Source organism: Papaver somniferum, chromosome 8 (assembly GCF_003573695.1).
Source record: "Papaver somniferum cultivar HN1 chromosome 8, ASM357369v1, whole genome shotgun sequence".
NCBI lineage: Eukaryota > Viridiplantae > Streptophyta > Magnoliopsida > Ranunculales > Papaveraceae > Papaver > Papaver somniferum.
The window spans coordinates 110,990,090-111,010,235 of NC_039365.1; the positions used below are offsets into that span (position 1 = coordinate 110,990,090).

At 35.8% G+C, this 20,146-nt stretch overlaps 2 protein-coding genes and 1 pseudogene across 13 annotated transcripts; 1 reads left to right on the forward strand and 2 right to left on the reverse strand.

Annotated features, from left to right (window-relative positions):
• Positions 1-5,807: 5,807 nt before the first annotated feature.
• On the reverse strand, positions 5,808-6,631 carry LOC113304731 (annotated as a pseudogene).
• Positions 6,632-10,127: 3,496 nt separating this feature from the next.
• LOC113302602 lies at positions 10,128-13,098 on the forward strand. 5 transcript variants are annotated; one of them, XR_003336970.1, is made up of 5 exons: positions 10,128-10,384; positions 10,793-10,957; positions 11,069-11,154; positions 11,960-12,491; positions 12,594-13,063. XR_003336970.1 is itself a non-coding variant. In XM_026551545.1 (4 exons), the coding sequence occupies exons 3-4, from the start codon at positions 12,289-12,291 to the stop codon at positions 12,958-12,960; spliced, it is 570 nt and encodes a 189-aa protein (XP_026407330.1). In that variant the 5' UTR covers positions 10,128-10,384; positions 10,793-11,154; positions 11,960-12,288; the 3' UTR covers positions 12,961-13,098. The 5 variants fall into 5 exon arrangements, 3 of the variants coding, with proteins under 3 accessions (XP_026407330.1, XP_026407332.1, XP_026407331.1); XR_003336971.1 differs by having other exon boundaries at positions 10,793-10,823; XM_026551545.1 differs by having other exon boundaries at positions 10,793-11,154; positions 12,594-13,098.
• Positions 13,099-13,137: 39 nt separating this feature from the next.
• On the reverse strand, positions 13,138-19,928 carry LOC113302601 (sentrin-specific protease 1-like). Of its 8 annotated transcripts, XM_026551544.1 has the most exons (11): positions 19,708-19,898; positions 18,093-18,132; positions 16,909-16,980; positions 15,678-15,824; positions 14,936-15,589; positions 14,503-14,804; positions 14,319-14,418; positions 14,152-14,241; positions 13,732-14,063; positions 13,454-13,572; positions 13,138-13,367 (listed from the first exon to the last, which is right to left on the reverse strand). In XM_026551544.1, the coding sequence occupies exons 5-10, from the start codon at positions 14,996-14,998 to the stop codon at positions 13,470-13,472; spliced, it is 990 nt and encodes a 329-aa protein (XP_026407329.1). In that variant the 5' UTR covers positions 14,999-15,589; positions 15,678-15,824; positions 16,909-16,980; positions 18,093-18,132; positions 19,708-19,898; the 3' UTR covers positions 13,138-13,367; positions 13,454-13,469. The 8 variants fall into 8 exon arrangements, with proteins under 8 accessions (XP_026407329.1, XP_026407327.1, XP_026407326.1 ...); XM_026551542.1 differs by lacking the exon at positions 18,093-18,132; XM_026551541.1 differs by lacking the exon at positions 18,093-18,132 and having other exon boundaries at positions 15,678-16,980.
• Between the last annotated feature and the right edge of the window lie 218 nt (positions 19,929-20,146).

Sequence of the window (20,146 nt, forward strand, 5' to 3'; positions counted from 1 at the left end):
AGCTAGGGCTTGGGCATGGTGACGTTTTTTGTGCAAACGGCGCCATGGCCGCCAAAGAAATTATGGTGAAGCCAAAACGTGGGGATGGTCACATGAGCAAGGGCGGTTATGAGTGGCCATAGCATCGCGCGATTTTTAGGGTTTCCTGGCCCCACATGGCTCGTGGCATGTTATGGGGCCCAAAGTGGCGTAATTTGAGCTATAACTGGAAACTAGGGGTTTTTGTTAATGCGCCTAAAGCAGAGCCGTGCTTATGACTAGAAAACCCTAATTTAAGCACATCATGGCGTTGGCCACGAACAGGAGATAGGTTAGCACGTAGGCGCGATATTTACGGCACGTTAGCATGTTTTGGCATGCTGCCAGAAAGTGGCACGTTTGGCGCGACGGAGTGGCATATTGGCATGCCGTTCAGCTCATTGGCACGTTTGGCATGTTCGTTTAGTGCATTGGTGTGGTTTTTGGAAAGCCAATGGCTTTGTTACCATTTGGCGCAGTTTGCCTCTTTTAATTATGTGGCAAATTTGGAGCAACTTGATTGGTTAATATAAGAGGGCCGGCCAAGCATGGGCGTGGCCACATTTCTAGTGTGCATGTGGCAAATTTAAAGCGACCTGATTGGTCGATGGGAAATATGGCCGGCAAGTATGTGCCCAGCCAGCGTGTGGCGGATTTAAGGCGACCTGAATGATCGACAGGAAATAGGTCCGGTCGGGCAACATGGGGCGTGGCCAATTGCAAATGGCGCCGGGTGGCCTAAGGCATGGACACACCTCCCTCTATTGCTGCTCCTATTCCGCGACTCCTTTCTGATTTTGGGTAGGATTTTGCACCTACTAATCCATGGCGGATTAATTGCTTAGTTCGCCTAAGCTTAATTTCAACCAATGGGGTCAAATATATTTGGCAAGGCGCAAAACCCTAATTTTTGCAAATTAGTCAGTGTAATATTTGAATTTTGTGAATTATCACAAAATTGATTGAATTTTTTGTGTAGACACAGAGTTCTTTAAGTTTATTTCCAGAGAGCAGTATGCTTTCTGATTGAGTACTTTTATGCGAGGACCTTAACCTCGATACTTGGAAATTCGTGCAACTCTGCTGCGAGTGAACACAAATTGTCATGCCATATCAATATTAAGGGTTCGGCCGGGGAACGTAGCATAGGAAAAATACTCGGCAGACTCCGACATTAGTGAGTAATGCAGATAGGAGCTTATATACTCATTAGGCTCTATACTAGTGAACGATTCATCTAGGAGCTTGAGTTTCAATATAATATGAAGAGAGACATAGGCGCTCGTCGGATTTTGATATATTCTCCAAATTCCCTGCGGAATATAGACATATCAATGTCTACTACATCTGATGCCGAGTCAGGTAGATAGACTTTTACAGTTTTCACCCTGAACTAAAAATCACCATCAATAACAACTTAAGCCCCATTGCCAGTGGATAAATTCAGATCTTGCATGCCACTCGAAGGCGTACTCACAGGGTGAACTACTTCCTGGGACAGTTGCCTAAGTATGGTTAATTAGTCTTCCAATAAACTTTGATTTATATGTTTTAAAAAGAGTGAACCTTAGTACCTTGTGATTGTCGTTGAGATAAAATCAATGTCGTTTAGTAGTTTGAGACTCGGAGCCATTATCAATGGAAGTTTATTAGTTGATAATAATTGATGGAAGCAGTGGTTATTTAGTCCACGTAGTAATGAATACTACCGCTTGGGATTAGGTGTTACTTTAAGTTAACGTCAAATATCATGTGGTCTGCGAAATGTGTATGTCGTGATCATACCCATCCAACGCTACCAGTAGTATTTTAGAATATGTGTGTTATACTTCGTCCGTTCTTTTTTAATAGGATGGTTTCTATAAATAAATGTTTCATACAAATAGACTGATTTCCTAATTGGGAAAGTCAAATGTTATTTTAATTTTTTGGGACCACTTTTCTCTTAACTTCTTTTGATGACAAGTGTCATGTGGACCATTTCACTCTACTTCTTTTGCTGATAAGTGTCATTGGGACCATTTCACTTCACTTATTTTATTGACAAGTGTCATGAGGACCACTTTCAATAATTAATTCTCTTAATTTTCTTAATTTTTTCTAAAAACAAAACCAGTCTATTAAAAAGAAACGGAGGAAGTAACTTGGTGGTGTTTTTGATTCTTACTTTAGACATTTTATGCTCCGGGTCTTTTCTTTATCTTAGGTCTTTTCCTTGCTCATCTTTGAATTATGTGTTTCGTTTTATACGTTCTTTCTTTTACTGTGTGGACAGGAGCTGCAACGCCTTTTGAGATATGCTTATTTGGTGATGTGAGTGCTACCATAGTACAAGGTGAAGGATCCACAGTATCTAAAGAGAAGATCCTTATAGCAAGTACAGAAACTCAATGAATTCTTGTGATGCAGGACGGAAGCGTTGAATAGAAATAATACTAAAACTACATGTTTTCGAGATATCACTTTCAAAAAAAAACACTACTTTTCATTAATTAAAATCTTCTCCTGAATCCAAATACATGAAGCTCTTTATATTGATAACTCCATTCCAAGTAACCAAATATTTCATAAATAAATTATCAAAATACTTATTGCCTAATATAATAAATATTTTCTAAACTAATATAAAATCCCTAAATAACTAATTATATTTCTAAAATATTCTTAATAATTTAAAATAACTTAATTAATGATCTAATATTTTGCTAGATAATTAAAATAAATTAAAGAATAATAAAAATATGCAAGCATATTTTGTTTCCATGAATACTCCACCATTCTCCCCCTTCTCAAAAAAAATTCGTCCTCGAATTTTGCAGGTATAATTGCTTGCATTTTTGGTCATTTGATGAAACTTCGTATAACTCTTCAGCAAATTTAACCTTCGCAAGATAATAAACGGACATAATGACATTTGCACTGGACTATTCATACATATTTCTTTAATAAAATAAGGATCAACGCATCTGGAACATACTGAAACCTTATCATCAGAGTAAACATCATAGATTGGTGGGGAAGTCCAATCTACAATAACTTGATATTTTTCAATTACAGAAAAATAAAAAATATCATCAAACCTTTGGATTTCAAGCTTTAACCCGGACTCTAATGAATCTCGCGGATTATGTGCAACTCCTTGAAATCCTTCCTCCTTGTCGCCAACGAGGTTTTTTTGTTCATCACCGGTCACTTCCTCCACTCGTTGTAGGCTAGGACCATGATGGGGCTCTTGCTGATGATGCATTTCAGCCAATTGGAGGGTGAGCGCCTTAACCTTCCGTTCTAGATCATTTATTACCACTTGCTCTTTCTCATCGTTGAGAGCGGCTCTTCGAACAACACCATAATCTCTTCCTCGAAACATGATGTAGGAGTGTTGCCTATCTCTGAACCAACTGATGCAGGGCGGAAGCGTTGAATAGAAACAATACTAAAACCACATGTTTCCGAGATGCCACTCTCAAGGAAAAACACTACTTTTCATGGATCAAAATCTTCTCCTTAATCCAAATACATGGAGCTCTTTATATAGATAACTCCATTTCAAATAACCAAATATTTCATAAATAAATTATCAAAATACTTATTGCCTAATATAATAGATATTTTTTAAACTAATATAAAATCCCTAAATAACTAATTATATTTCTAAAATATTCTTAATAATTTAAAATAACTTAATTAATGATATAATATTTTGCTAGATAATTAAAATAAATTAAAGAATAATAAAAATATGTAAGCATATTTTGTTTCCATGAATACTCCACTATCGTATTTTGCTCTGATACCAAATGGTGTAGGATGTTAGTACTGTAACGATCGAATCAACACACTATTATAAAAACTTCTCAACCGGAAGGATTTTTTATTCATCTCTAATTCACTGCCTTTACAAATAAACGATCCAGCCTTTTATAAAGACTAAAAGATTCAATCGCGTGACCTAAAAAATAAAACAATATCACTAAAATATCTAAACAAATCTAACCAAATAAATAGAAAATCTAAACATATAAAGAGAATAAGATTTCATGCCACCAGGTGCAACATATTCTTTATTTCCTAACTAAATTATCTTAAACTACCCAAACTAATACCAACGAGCCATAAAGAAAAATGATTCCAGAGGTGCCTTGGATTTGAATTGTTAACGACGACGGACCGGCACTCCCTTTATGCTAGGTAGACTTCTGTAATATTCTGCACTACATCATCTTGACATCACTTTCACCAGGAGTCGAACTAACTTAAAAGGGAATTCCAACAAAATGGAATTCAGATTCTAAATCGCTGAGAACACGGATACCCAGGATTTTCAGGACATGAGATCCGACTAGAGGTCGGTGTACCAGTTCTGTTGTTAGTAGGCATGGGCAGCGAAGAACTCGGTAAAGGTTGTAGGTTTTTTTGATCAGGGATTGGAGACCACAGTGGTTCAAGCTCAGGAGTTGACTAGCAAAGACTATTAAATCTGGCAATGTGTCTCAAGTGATCTTGAGCCGATGACAATTTACACTGAGAATGGCACAACATCTGTATAATGTGGATACTGACAAGTTTTCTTCGGCGTAATTAACAAATATATGGCATTTTTGGGTGTCTTTCAAAAATATCGGAAATATAAATTAATACATGAACATGGGTTTGTGTACCAGTTTTACCCCTAACAAATAACTTTATTACATTTTTGTCCTAAAAATTAGTGGACCTTTCATGTTTGTTGTAATTATTTTCAAATATTATTATGGGTAAATAAATTGGTTAACGCGAGTGCCGGCTTAAGTAAGGAGGGTAAAGCGAATGAGACCAAATTTATACTTAGGAATACAAGGAGAATGTTTAAACTATTTTTTTCTTTTTGTAGAAAAGTTATTTATTCATTTTTATTTTTATTTTTTTTTGCTTGTTGTATAACTTTTGATTTTTGTGTAGCTACATCCGTAAAAAAAATGATTGTGTCGCATCAAACTTTATTTTGTATTTTTAATCAAATCATAACTTTATTTAATCAAATGACTAAAGTTAAAAATAAATAAGATATTTTGTTTATTATTAAGGTCCACAATTTAAAGTCCGAACCTCTAACTGGACCTTTTGAGATTATTAAAAAATACTACAATGGAATTTGTTTTAAAAAAATAGGTCAAAAAAGTCCGGACTTTTTCTTGCTAAAGTCTGGACCTTTTAAAAATCCCAAATATGAGTTGCCACATAGGAGTCACATATGTTCAGGAAGATCTGGACCATTAGACTTGGTGTCCGGACCTTAGGTGCCGGACAAGCACCACGTGGGCTAAAACTAAGGTCATCATCCCAATAGTGTTATTTAATTTTTTTAACCTTACTTCTCTATTACACCTCTTTCAAGGTCCACAAAAGTTTGCACTTTGACGTCTTACAGGGGGTTAGTCCTCGAGTGATTTCGGGGGAGTTGAGTGTATTTTAAATCTCAGGGATTTTGAGAGAGTTTGAGAGAGTGTAGGAAGTTTGAGAGAGTTTTGTGTTTTTGAGTTCAGGGAGTTTGGGGGAGTGTAGGGAGTTTGAGAGAGTTTATTAGAGGGAGTTTGAGAGAGTTCACTCCTAACTCATTCTCTTTTAAGAAACAATAAACTCTTATTTGCAAAGAACATTGATCTTTAATCAAAAGAAAAAAATAAATGAAAATGATCATATCTCTGTATCAATAGTATGTTATTTTGTGCAACGAGATAATTTTTTTTCCCTTCAATTTAACGGTCTCCATACAATTCTAACTCCCTTTGTTCACGAACATTTTTCCACATATCATCCGCTATACTCTTTCTCCATGCATTAGCTTCTTGACGTTGTTGTTCTTGAGTTTATTGTGTCAAAATTTCATCGTCATTTACAAGCGTTGATGGATGGCTATCTTCCTCTTCCTCGACCGAAAACTCATCTGAACGGCATTCTTTTCGTAAGAAGTTGTGTAGGCCTGCACAAGCTGTCATTATCTCCGCTTGCACCTGATACGGAGATGGAGGTTGAGACTTAAAGATCAAGAAACGAGACTTCACAACACCGAACAATCTTTCAACTACATTCCTCAAAGAAGCATGACGCATGTTAAATAATTCTTCAGCCTTTTTCGCATGATTACCCGTACCAGAAAATTCTTTCAAATGATAACGTTGGCCACGAAATGGTGTTAAACAATATCGTCGGTTTGCAAACCCACCATCCCCCAAGTAATATTTACCTGAATAAAACACAAAAAGAAAACTTCGTCAAGTAGAACCCGAATATAACTTAACCAAAAAACTCAAAACTTCACATTAGATAAAAGTAAAATTACCTTGCGGTATTTTCAGTCCATTTCTTTTTGTCATTGCGTCGTTAAGTATTTTCGAATCATGAGCAGACCCTTCCCATCCACTGAGCACGTATATGAACTCCAAGTCGAAGTTGCAAACCGCTAACACATTTTGAGATGTAATTCCATGTCGATTCCGATAAACGGCTGCATTTCTTTCTCTACCATTGCTGGGATATGTGTACCGTCCATAGCTCCAATGCAATCCTTAAAGTAAGGATAAAATCGTGTACTCTCACGAATTTTAAATGGAGTTGCACTTGTTGGCTTAGCCATCATCCTCGGAGCTATAGAATTTAAAGCTCGCAACATCCTGTTGAAGTTTTTACTAACTGTCCACCGAGAGCGACCAAATGTGTCACGTATTGTGCAATATCGTGAACTTTGGCCAACAACGAGTAAAAATGTACCAAGCATTTCTTCAATAGAAACACATCTTGTATCACATAATGATGTAGTTTCTCTAATGATACAACATAGTTTTAGAAAAATATCAGGGTACATCCTATAACTTCTTCGAAAGTCTTCTGGGTCTTGACGCAAAACTCTCCTTATATAGTTATATCCAAACAAAGTAACTGGGCGTCTCATTGGTCTTTCAATACGCTGACTTTGTATGTATTGCAATTGCTTGATTATATCCATCAACCATGAATGCACCGCTGAAAGTATATTCAAAAATATGGATAGTTCAAATTCATTATTGTTGCTTACCTCTTCATCATCACTGCTTTCTTCTTCTGTATCAAAGGCTTCATCTTCACTATCAGTAGATAAATCCAAATCAGACATGTTCACCTAAAAAGATGATAAAAGTACTTTTTTTTATTAGAATCATCATTATTTCAAAAGCATAAAAGTATATGTATATAGAAAATAAGCATATAGAATATAAAGTTCATAAATTCAATCATAATAACCATAAAGATGTCAACCCATAAAAATTAGTAGCAATCCATAACAATAAGTTCTCAACTAGGAGAAAAGAAAAATTAAATACTAATAGTTATGAAGAAAAACGATCAAATGTTGTAACTCTAAAAGCCCATTAAACCTAATAGAAACTTGCAAAGATGACAGGTTTATGCTTTTAACTTTGAACCAATCCACAACTTTCTCTCTTCAGGAGTAAAACGTATGAATAAGTTCTTCTTGTGATTGTTGTCCAGCATTTCAATTACTTTCAGCTTATCTTCCAAAGAAATTTCATTCATGCCATAAACAAGATCCCATACTTGGTTATCTTTCTTATCCTTATCAATTCTGCGCATTTCTTTTTCAATTTTGCGGTCTTCTTTCTCTTTCGCAATAAGAGCATGCATTGAATCAATAGAAGAAGCAATCGATGAACTGTTGGCAATCAATTTCTCTAGATAATCAGACTGCCCAGTAGGATTAGTTGATGTAGAAGAGTCACCAATGTCACACCTTGGTCTTTTCTTTGGTGCCGTTTTTCTGACAGGAATTTTCTTTGTGTTCATATCTTGAGTTTCATCTTTATCTTGTTCATCACTTTCCTCTAAGCCATATCCCACGTATGATACGTTAAAAGCATTATCATATTGCTCTCGTTGAGTATAATCAACATCGAAGTAATCATCTTGTTCATCTTCCTTATCACAGGTTCTAGCACTTGTACCCTCATGGGTAAGATCAACTGTAACTTTTCCAGAAGCACATTTATTCCCAAAAACAATAAGCAAGTCACCATAGTCTTTACCATTATCTTCCCTTAAGTTAGTTTGGTTTGGATGGCTCTGTTAACATACAAAAATAAATAAAAAAGGATAAAGCATGAATTAGAACTCTGCACAAAATAGAAGAAAAAAATATCAAATTTAGTTTTCAGTAAGTAACACACACATACCTCAAAGTAATTGTTCCACATCTCGTCGGATCCAGTAATCATCTTGTTAGCATCATCCCAACCGAATCCAGAAGTACAAGATTTAAACAAATCCTGGTATTGACCAAATCTAGTCTTCAGCCATCTATGTTTCCCTTTATAGTTCTCAAAGATTTGTCACAACCACATGCTTGGTTAAGTTTTGGAAGTATCTCCTCTTCCACTATTCTCTTAGTAAAACATCCACTAGTGTCTTTCTTCTTCTCAAGTGTAGCTTCTACCAACAGTTCCAATAATTTCTCAGTCTCTCGAGTTGTCCATTGTTTGTAATTCGTAGTCACTTCCGTTTCCGGTTCCGTATTCTTATTCTTCCTAACATTCTTTTTCTTCTTGTTGTTTTCAGCAGGTTGGCTGGATTTTTCCATTCTATGGTGTGACATGTTAGCTACATTAGTACTTAGACTAATACTAGAACTTAACAAAGCAAGGATAGTAATAACACCAAACAGTCTAATGTAAACATGATAAAAAAATGTGATACTAGATTACACAGTACTAACACGCAGAGCTACTTAGCCAAATTTTTAATCAAAGAAAATCCCTTAGCAACTCCTTGCAACAAAAGCACCGTATGAATTGGCTAAAACACGCCAATACGGAATGAAGTACGCCACTGTATTGAACTTTGGCATATAGAATAGAAGAGAAGTATGTGTCTAAATAATATGACTTAACAAGTGATAGTGATTCTCAATGACACCCATGCAAAGTAGCAAGCCAATTAATGCATGATGACATAACAAATTATGAAGATAGCTGTAAAAGAATTCTGTTTCACCGAAACACAGTTTCAGATTGTCCAATCTTTGCAGTACCAATACTTACCTGATCCTCTTTAAATTTTTTTGGTACACTTACAACTCAATATTCCACAACACACTCAAAAATCATAGCATTCCAACGGTTCATTAAAAAGATACATTACTCAGAACCCGACTACTTTCAATACGTGCATACAGAATTCAGTTCCGGATTTCTCACACTTTGGTGTACCTAAAGTGATCAGAACTTCATGAAATTTCTACAGTAGGTAACCTTCATATATACAAACATCATACTAAAATTTCAGCTTTGTCCGATAAGCGTAGAATGAGATAAATAGGAATCAGTCCCCTATTCGGGATTTAAACTCAGCAGACCATAGTCATATATTGTGCAAGATTTGCAGTAGCAAATGTGACCTGATCCGCGTGAAAATTTTACTGTACTTCTATAACAAGGTAAACTACGACATACTCAAATTTCATCATATTCAAACGGTTGAATTTAAAGATATCATTATAATCAAATCATGCAATTTCTTACCAAGATCTTTTGAACCACAAATTAGGGTTTTGACAGAGAGAGAGTACCCACAAAAAAAAACTATACACACAATCAAAATAAACAATCATGGAGATCAAAGATATGAAAAACAATCAAAATAGTACACAAATCAAACTATTATAAACAATCATGGAGATCAAAGAAGAAAAAAAAACATACCTGGAAAAAAACGTTTCCTCTTCTTTCTCCTATGGTTTTCTACGCACCAAACTCCTTCCCAAATCTCTACTCTTTTGAGAGACTTGTTGTGAGACCAAAATACACTAAAAACTCCTTCGAACTCCCCAAAGCAACCAACTTCCTAGTATTGTAGGGTTGTATGACTAACAGGGAGTTCAAGAGCTTTTTTTAAACTCCCCAGCGACTAACAGGTGTTTTCTATAGAGTTTAGGAGACTCCTCTAAACTTCCCAACGACTAACGGAGATTTGGAGAGACTCCCTCAAACTCCCTCAGGACTAACAAGAGAAACCCTAAATACATTAAAATCTCTCGAACTCTCCCACGACTAACCCCCTGTTAATTTTTCGTTCTTATTTCATTTTCCTTCCTTCCTCGTAGAAGTATACCACATCATCATATGCTAAGTCTACCCCTTGTTCCTCGTCCTCCTCTCCTCCTTCTTCTTCTTTTTGTGTTATTCTCCTTCTTCATATCATATGATGTCTGTCTAAGGCGACACCATCAAAGTTAGGGTTTGATTACAAGTTCAATTTTGCTTGTCCATGGGTTTCTTCCACAATTTGTCTTTCGAATTTCTTACCAGACCATTATTTGATCGTGCCAAATTCATTTGCGGTATGTACACAGGAAATCCAAACAACATAATCTTTTCCCTTATAAAGATTAAAATTCATTTGTTTGATTAGGTTAGAAAAAGTAAAGATTAAAATTATAGTTAATCTTCTCAGCTCCCAATTGTTTTGCTTTTTTGTTTTGTATGTTTGTTTCTTTCTTTGGGATTTGTATCTCTTCTTTCACATTTTTAGACCTCCTCTTTTGATCCATTATGATTTTTTTTGTTAAACGAAAAGAAAACATTATTGCTCATTTACTGTTTGATAAAATGCTTCAAGGAAGTATTTGTGTTTGCCGACTTCCACGGGTTTTTTTATTTAACGTTTTAGTAATGGTTCTTCATAAGAGTTAAAGTTTTTTTTGAGTACAGGTATATGGAACTAACAATGAGATAATAATTTTTGACAGGCATTAGCAGAGTCAATTGGCGATTGATATTGTGGGTAAACGATATGTTACCGATTAAGCAGTGTACTCCAGCATTGTGAAAACCAATTGGTGTTTTTTATAGTGCATATTAGTTAAACTGCTATGGGAAATTGTTGTGTTCAGCTGTACAGTGTGGACTACAAGGTCCACAAAGACCACATTAGTTAAATTGTTATACTTTGGTACTGACGTACCCGCAGTTATGCTCTAATGTTTGAGCATTGATGGCAATTTTCTTGAGTTTATTTTTCGCAGTCTCATCGATGTCCCCTCTCCATCGCGTAGCTGCTGTTCTGTTATAGTCGTTGCAGTCAGGAAAAGCGCTCCCGGAGACTAGCACGGTATGCATTTGGTCCTAAACTAATAATCCTCATTCTTCGATTGTGCTAACTAATTACAGTCATCGTCTATATTTGGTGTTTATAAAGTCTATATTAGACAATTGTGCTAACTAATTACAGTTATTGTCTGATCATTTCTATTCTCATTACTTATTTAGTCAAACTTATTTCTATATATTCTCATTATTTAGTTTTATCTCAAACTTCAGTACTCTTACGTTTCTGCCTTAATTATATTCTCTCATTTTGTCCTCTTATTATTATTTCTCATTTAGTCATTTTGTCAGAGATATGCAGAATTTTAGGTATAATAGAGAATAATAGAGAAATAAATGGAGATACGCAGAATTTTAGGTATAATAGAGAATAATAGAGAAGTAAATGGAAATTGAATCTATTGTATTATTTATATATGCATATAGGAGTAATTAGGATTGGGTTAGAAAGTTAACTAATATAAGTTGTATTATTAATTGGAAAAGATTTTAATTTAATTTTTGGAGAAAGATAAGAACATGTAGATTTGTTAGGTTGAATCAGTATAAAAAGAAGTCACAAATTAGGCACAACATTTATTCTTTCTTCTGCCGGTAGCTAGGGTTTGGTGCATTAAAATCATAAACTCTTGCTGTATCGATTTGGATTTAACTCTGCATTCAATATGCACAAACGCAAAGTAATAACGTAAGTATGTTGATCTGATTTTTTTATTGCTGGTGGTAATTTTTTTTTTGTTCTAAGTATTACAGTACAATTTAGATTTTGTTAGTTATGTGGTGATCAAAGATTGTTTTACTGTTAGCAGGGTTGTCCCTACACACAGTGGTGATGATGAGGCTGCATACGAAAGTGCTGAAAGAAGCCCATTTAGCAGTCCAAAATTACCTTGGGGAGCTGAACAATACCCGGATTATAATCGGACATTCGATACTACTCCTCTTAGTGAAGGTGCTGACTCTGATGACGATGATAGTAGGAGGGAACAGTACAGGTGGTTCGCCGATTGGAATAAATGTGAAGATAACAATTATTTCAGCGAAGGATATACTAGTTCAGAAAACTCAGCTATACCTAGTGACACTGAAGAAGAAGAAGACATCCCACGCCTACCGCGTAGAAGACTGAACTTCGCAAATGGATGAGGATGTGGTTGTTGCATGGGTTACTAGTATCGTATTGACTTACATGAAAGAACGACTTCGTACTAAGCCCCCAACAATACAGAAGATGGTCTTAAAAAAGAAAAAGGTCAAGATATCCTACTGGACTGCTCTTCGTGCAAGGCATATGTGCCTTGAGAAGATACATGGGTTGGGATCATATGAAAGAAGTTTCAGGTAACTTTATTACCTTTTGTATATTAGAAGTGTCGATTTCATTAATTATAGATATTTATGTCTTTAACATAATTCTTTTGATATGCAATTGTTTGAATTTAGGTTAGTACCTGAGCTGTGCCACCAGATTAAGGTTATCAACCCGAGGAACATAGCAGTTTGGTCCAAAGACAACACGACCAATGAGTTTCAAGGACTGTGTATCGCTTATAAGGCGTCTTTGGAGGGATTTAAGAATGGATGTAGACCTTTGATAGCTTTGGACGGATTTCCACTCAAGAGCAAGTATAGGGGCGTAGGCTTGACTGCCTCTTCAGTTGATGGGAACAATGGCATGTTTCCCATTGCCATCTATGTTTGTTTGACTGAAACCCAAGAAACATGGAGTCGGTTCATTTGCATTCTCAAACCTTTTCTGATGGAATTGAACAGGACAATGACGTTTTATTATATCATTACTATGGTGTAAGAGTGTTTTGTGTGTCTAATGATGTTTGAATGTTGTCCTATCGTTGATTTGGTGTAGTGCAATTCCATTTCAATTCGATGCTGATGAATGTATATATCAATAACTGTAAAATATGATATCACAAATTAAATAAAATAACTTCACTTATATACGTTCGAATAAAAATCAGCAATTTTGATGAAAGAATAATCAAGAACTTTCTTAAGTATTGAAAACAGAATTGGCGATTTATGCAATTCAGCAATTAAAAACAGCTGGAGACTAATTTTCTTTGGAACCTAGTTTACAGAATTGGTAACCAGTATGCATGTTGCATGGTGACAACTGGTCAATACCTAGCCAGGCAGACTGCACCCAAAATACTACTCAAGGATCCAACATTCTTCATACCACTAATCAGATGAAACCTGCACAAAGAATTAACACATTATCTTAGATGAGACAATCTAAGGTAAAATAAAAGAGATAATTATTCAGTGCTTGTGCCATTCACCTCTATGAATTGTTTCTTAAACAGCAAATTGAGGAGTTTTACTTTGTTCGATTTTCTGGAAGGAAATATCCCTAATCATATGCTCAATAAACTTGATGGCAAAGACACCACAAGAGGACCTGCAATATAAATATGATCAAATATATTATTCATTTTCTACTTGGATCATTTCTCCTACTTTCTCAAAATGTTTGGAAAAATATATGTTTATTTAAAAAAAAAATGATAACAACTAAACAAGGAAGAAAACAAAACAAGAATTTCAAGTAAATAGTTACCCATCTGTTTGTTGAGGGAGATTTTTGCTGTAAAATATACAATGCCATTCACCAGAACCCATCACGCCTCGCAAATACTCACGGAGAATCTCAATTTCCTCGTAAATGTTGGTATTCTTACCAGTACGAGGCGGTATCTTGGAATCATAAATTGTAATTCTCCTTTCTGCCATTTTAATGGTGAGAGCTACCCAGTGTGTCTTTTTAACATTAAGCACACCATATACTGTAGAAACCGCATCCCAAGGGAGTGGACGAGCATCATCATGTTTCGGAGAAATTCCTAGTCTGATTCTTTCCATCACTTTGTCGTTCTTGTTCTCAAGAATTTTCTGTTCCACAATAACGAGGCTAAGTCATAATGCATTAATACAAAAAGTAAGAAATATATCCTGCGGTAACTATTTCACACAACCATACAAGCATATACGTGTCGAAGTATGTCCAGGTATGATTTGCCCCGGTGAAGTACTTTGACTTTCGCAACAGGTACAGTGTTTTGTTAATAACCTGCAGGTGGACCCTAAAGAGATAAGTTCACCATCCCTGAAAATTTTCCCAATATCTAAATGATGTAATTGACTTACCTCATCACCTAGCCACCCAGATGGATCCAGTAGTCTAGATAAATCTTCACAGTTCACTAATGACATACCATTATCATTATAGAATTCTCCATGTATTTTACTGTGGCATAGACACGCCGAAAACAAGGAATTAATGAATTCGTTTTGATATGTAACAGAAGACAAAAAAATTAGGGAGACTAACCTTTGGTCTAAGAAACAGAATAGATCATTTATATCTTCTTTGTTTTGCCAGTCAGTTATCTGAGTTTTCATATTATTCCTGATAACAGACTCCTTGCTTTCCACCTTTTTTCGAGGCTTCTTTTGGTTACGACCATCATTTGTAAATGGAGGCCTTCTATATCTGGAAGGGATTATTTCCCTCTTAACCTTGGCCGCTTTAGGAATTATTTTTACGTCGTCGTCATCATTGGAGTTGCTGAATACTTCGAGTTCGCGATGCATTCTTTTTTTTCCTTTTGGGCTCTTTGAAATGTTAATTGCCTACATATCCAACACAATGAAAATGATATTTACTAACCAATTAATAAAGAGTAGGCCAGAATCACGCTAAATACATCCTTTACGAACTTGTATATAAAAAAAAAAAAACTAGTTACAAGAGGTTTACTCACATCGTTGGAGGCAACATCAGCACCATGTTGTTCTGTTCCTTCTTTATCGTTTTCCCCTCCCATATCATTATCATCAAGTATGAAATTCCTGCACCTTGAAGGAGTATGAAATGCGGCATCTTCTTTACTAAATTATGTGTCTTCGCACAGGTTGCGACTCACATTACGGTGAGACATTTCCTCATCATGGTAATCACCCTCGAATGGAGGTTCCTCGTCATTTCTTTGCTTTAAGCACGCAACATCATTCTCCAATAAGGTAATCTTCGCCATCACTGTCTTCTGCGATTTAATCAGGTCATCGACCTTATCCATTAGTTTTTTTGAGACATCAGCTGCCTCCCTCTGCGTCTGAAAGATGTCAGCCAAAAGTTTGACTACCTCCTGCAAACGATCGGCATCAAATCGTGCCCCATAAGGTGCATTTTTGTTACTACAATCCTTGGGATTCGACTCTGGAACCTGGTCATCCACACCTGCTGTGGGAAAGCATGAAACACTAGGTTGCTTCTATGGTGAAGAAGATTTCGTCTCCGAATCCTCGTTGGCATGTTCCTCTAAATCCGATACGACACTATTGAGGGGACCTAAACCTTCCTCGAGCATTTCTTCCAAAGAATCATATGTATGCCCTGTAATGCTTTCACGGATAGCCTAGAATTCATTGCGTCAGTTGAGTAAGCACGCAATTTTACAAAATATTAGTACTAATTTTCAAGCAGATATAGTTTCTGGGACTTACTGGTACCGAATTCAACGTTTTAACGATGCTTTGGTGGTGGACAAGCTCGTTGCATAACACAGTAAGGATATGTGGCTGCCACCCTATACTATCTTTTCTTTCTACAAACTTCTGAAGCAGTCCTGGGAAAATTTCAAGGGCCCAAACCTACAACGCACACAGCTTCGATTATTATATTAGACACATAATGCATTATATCAAGAAAATTCATCTTACCACCAGCACATGCAGCAATCCTTGAGACTTAAAAGTCGGTAGTCCTTCCTTCTTGTAATTGTTGGTTTGATAGACCAACGCAGACCTACTTTTTGTAATGGTCCTGTCATACACTAATTCCCTCCAAGGGTACTTGTTAAACTCTGTAAGGTTGTCTACAAGGTGCCAGAACTCATCCTCGACATTATCATCATTTGCATGCCCCAGAAGGAAGAAGTGGATAAAATACAATAAAGCCACTTTGACCCTTTCTTCACTAGAACAATCAACCCTTTTCTCGGCTACTATGACTTTGTTTTTACTTTCAAGTTTAACCTTTGTGTTTTTAGGTTCTTTCTTTTTTGAACTAGATTCAACCTCTTTGCCAAATATAAAAGCTCTCAGATGAGAACCTTTTACGCTGTCAATGATGGAAAAATACCTTGTCTTAAGGGTAGATGGTTCCGCTGGACAAATGAAGGCTTGATCTGGCTTCCTAAAACTAAGACCAGAAATCAAAGTAAACTCGATCTTCCCAAAGCAGAGATCTTTGTCAAAAGGGTTGTCACAAATCTTTATAGAGCCTGATTTCTTGTCAGGAACCTTCCCAAAGCCAAATTCCTCGTCACAAACCCTGAACCATGTTTCTACGACTTTTTCTTCGGCCTTTTCTCTGGGAACAACAGGGTAGGCAAACTCCCTAGACAATAAGTAATTAACTAACGCCCCAGACCACGATTGTTCTTCTGGCATGTCAAGAAGATGCCCAATTGCAGTTGTTCGGAAAATGGGTTGCTCATGGTCTTCCAATTTTTCACGTAGTTCTTTTAAAGACAACAAGCTGGAGTAAGTCGTAATCTTTCCGTAGCCATCCCTGTATTTCTGGGGGTGGATATACGTCGTACAAAACACAATTGCATTGATAAACATTTGTGCAGAAGTCATTACACTCATTACTATACGAGGATAAAACTAGATATTGTAGGCTTAATCAAATAAAACTGCCATAATAGTGTTTCCAATTGCACCTATTTACCTTTTCTTCACCACTGGCATTGAATCTTTATGTTTTGTTGGAACCTCTCCAGGAATACACATAACTTGGCACCTGTGACAATAGTTTTGGGTTAGTAATGATCTCAAGAATAGTAGTTCTAGTTATAAAACAACGTAAGAATGCTACACATACAATTAACATACATAACACAAATGCAATTTATAGTCCGATCGATACACATTTACGGATAAATGCAACTACAACATGAGAAAATTATATACAAAAAAAAACACCCAAAATCATTTCAATTTCAAATAAAGGATTCCCAATAAGTGGAAACATCATATTACTCAAGTCTTACTACATGTGCAATACATGAACCGAGAACGCTGAACATAAAACCCCCGGATCATGATTCTCCAGCTAACTGTCTATGTGGGTTAGTTAGTTATCAATACAAAAACTGAGAAATAAAAGTCTGACAGAATTGGAAGTACACGCATATCACAACTGATCAGCAAAATTCCCAGTTAAAAGAATATTTTCTAGATAATTAAAGATGCTGAGGCTTTGAAATATAAAAGAATACAATTCATTAAAAAATATAAAAAAAACTGCGATGGGAGCATCTCAGGAAGACACGTATGATGCCCTTATACTTAACAAAACGAGATTTCCATTGTTGCGCAAAAACTGAAAGAAGTCGCCCATTGTTTGTTTCTCGACTTAGTTATTAAATTTTTGTCAACTGAAGTATGTATTACTATTCCTTTTGAAACTTACACTTAGAAGAATACCAACAAGCACATCAATTTCGGCACTACATTATACTAATCTGACTTAGCAACAAACACAGGCATACGTGAGTGGACGACTGAACTTATCCGAGAATCTTAACAAACACTCAAATTTCAAGCTGTACAAATGTATCAAACAAGTAACAACATAAAATCATATCGCTAAGGAAGTAATTTTGCTCGTTATGATTCTGTTTGGGAAAAAAATGATTAGGGTACACAAAGTTTCACTGTACCAAATCAACAGAAAATGATTCTAGATGCACGGTCTGCCAACTGCTCACGTAGTTTTTTTACAGTCGGCAAGCTGGAGTAATTCATAATCTTCCGTAACAATTGCTAAGTTAGACTCCTAATCTACCATTATAATTGCATTCAACGGCCTTAATCCTTCCTTAATATTATTTCCAATTGACACCTATTTACCTTTCCTTCATCACTGACATTATTGCTTTTCCTTTTCAACCTGCAACTCACAAAATCCCCAATTTCAACTTTTATTATGACTATCCAGAAGTATTATGAAGGTTCGATTAGGAAAATGAATTCATGAACCCATGCATGAATATACTGAAAATGATTTTATTATACAGCAGGTGCGAGTCATAGTACACAGATTGAGCACTTAATCCATGAAGGTGACAACTACTACATGTCACCCATTGTTAGTGACAAAGCGCTATGGGGTCAACCTAATTTTGTTCCGATATTCACTACAAAAAAATTTTGATCCATATTTCATTTATAATTCAAAGAAATATGAAAGTTCACAGACGATAAAAGCTTATCATTTTTGGTTGCGATTGCCGGAAAAACCATTGGAGATGGAAGTTAACCAGATCCAACTATGTTAACCTTGACTTTTCTTACTATTTTTTTTCTTTTCATGTGAAACATGACCACCTTCAGTGAAAGAATAGTCATATAGTCGACTAGAGATGGAAACACACCCAAAATAGGAGAACCGTAATGACTGAAACTCAAAAAGAAATTCAAAAGATTAGATGTAGAAGTGAACACGGGCATTTTTTTTTATGAAATAGAACGAAGAAAAATGTAGAGAGCAAATCCAAAACTGAAAGCTCAAGGATTGGAAACAAAATTGATTAACAGAATCCACGTATTAGTCTTCAAGGGATCACATGGTTGACGCAAGAAAAGTAGGAGGCTTTAGACATATTAAATATCCACAACCACAATCCATTATGCATGCATCCAGATATTTCAATAAATGTTTATGAGTCTATAAAGTCATTAGTTCAATCAAGATAGCTGAGATGAGTGGATATTAATGGAATAAACTTATACTGGCCTAACACACCACTAATAGCTGTTGCTACAAGCTCTATATATGTATCATGGCACACAAAGTACAAGAAAACTGAAAGAGGTTCAGATGACCAAACAAAAGTGTGCAATAGAAGTTGACTATAAAGAGGGAGGACAAGAATGTTAGTGGTCTAAAGGTTATTTTATTAAGCTTTACATCATACTCTCAATCCATTTAGGAGGTTTGTAAATAGAGCAGCAGACGCTATGGCTAATGCGTGCTTACACTGGTGGATGTTTGATCAACCTAGTTTCCATACCGGAAAACTTCTTATGGTTGTAACTTTTAGTTTTTGTTCAATGAATATATCAACTCACTTTCAAAAAACCTCTCAATAATCTACTGGTATATGTCTGTATCCTTAAATCCTTTCCCCAAATTAAAAGGAAAAAGTGGCAAAACTCTCTTAGTAAGCTTTCTACTGGTATCCTTAAATCCTTAAATCCTTTCCCCAAACATAAATGTTAATCGGTATTTGGAATCTAACGCCTGAAAATACCCTAGTAAGCTGTCTACTGGTATGTTTCACAAAGAAAGGTTTCTTAATCGGTGTAGGAGTTCTAGTGATTCTTCAGTCGCTGCTCGTGCATATATATTTCAAACCCTAATTTTAAATTACCAAGAAATTAGGAAACCCAAGTTATGAAACCATACAACCCTCAGTAAACCCTAGTTTTGAACACCAAAATATCAAAAATTAAAAAATCGTACCTCAAGTTGGATTAGCAGCGAGAGATTTAAGAGGAATCGAGAGATTTTCCTGCTTCTTCAACAGATATTCTTGAATGATCAATCGATGTTACAGGTTTCAGAAAGCTAGGGCTTCTAAAATTGTAAAGTGCTTATTTTCCCGTATAAATACTTTTATTTCATCCAACTAGGCAGATGACTGTAACATAAATTAGCTGACTGTAATACTCCTCAACGTGACTATGCATAAAAAGTCAGGACCTTAGTGATATGATAGTAAATAAATACTCAAATTTGTTTATATATGTCCATGAATCCTATTTTTGTGTATTGTTTTATTTATGTGATATTTCTGGAAGATTTTACGAGAAAAGGGTTATTTTGGATAATTAAAACGTTTTCTTCCGTCCAATTTGTCCAATGCCACAAGCGAAGAACCCATGGAGATGGTCATTATAAT

Coding starts and splice junctions, on each gene's coding strand:
- LOC113302602 (XM_026551545.1), top strand. CDS start 12,289: ATGGATGAGGATGTGGTTGTTGCATGGGTTACTAGTATCGTATTGACT. Junction 12,492..12,593: donor TCATATGAAAGAAGTTTCAG/GTAACTTTATTA, acceptor GTTTGAATTTAG/GTTAGTACCTGAGCTGTGCC.
- LOC113302601 (XM_026551536.1), bottom strand. CDS start 16,826: ATGAGTGTAATGACTTCTGCACAAATGTTTATCAATGCAATTGTGTTT. Junction 15,825..15,893: donor GATTGCTGCATGTGCTGGTG/GTAAGATGAATT, acceptor TGTGCGTTGTAG/GTTTGGGCCCTTGAAATTTT. Junction 15,590..15,677: donor AAACGTTGAATTCGGTACCA/GTAAGTCCCAGA, acceptor AATGAATTCTAG/GCTATCCGTGAAAGCATTAC.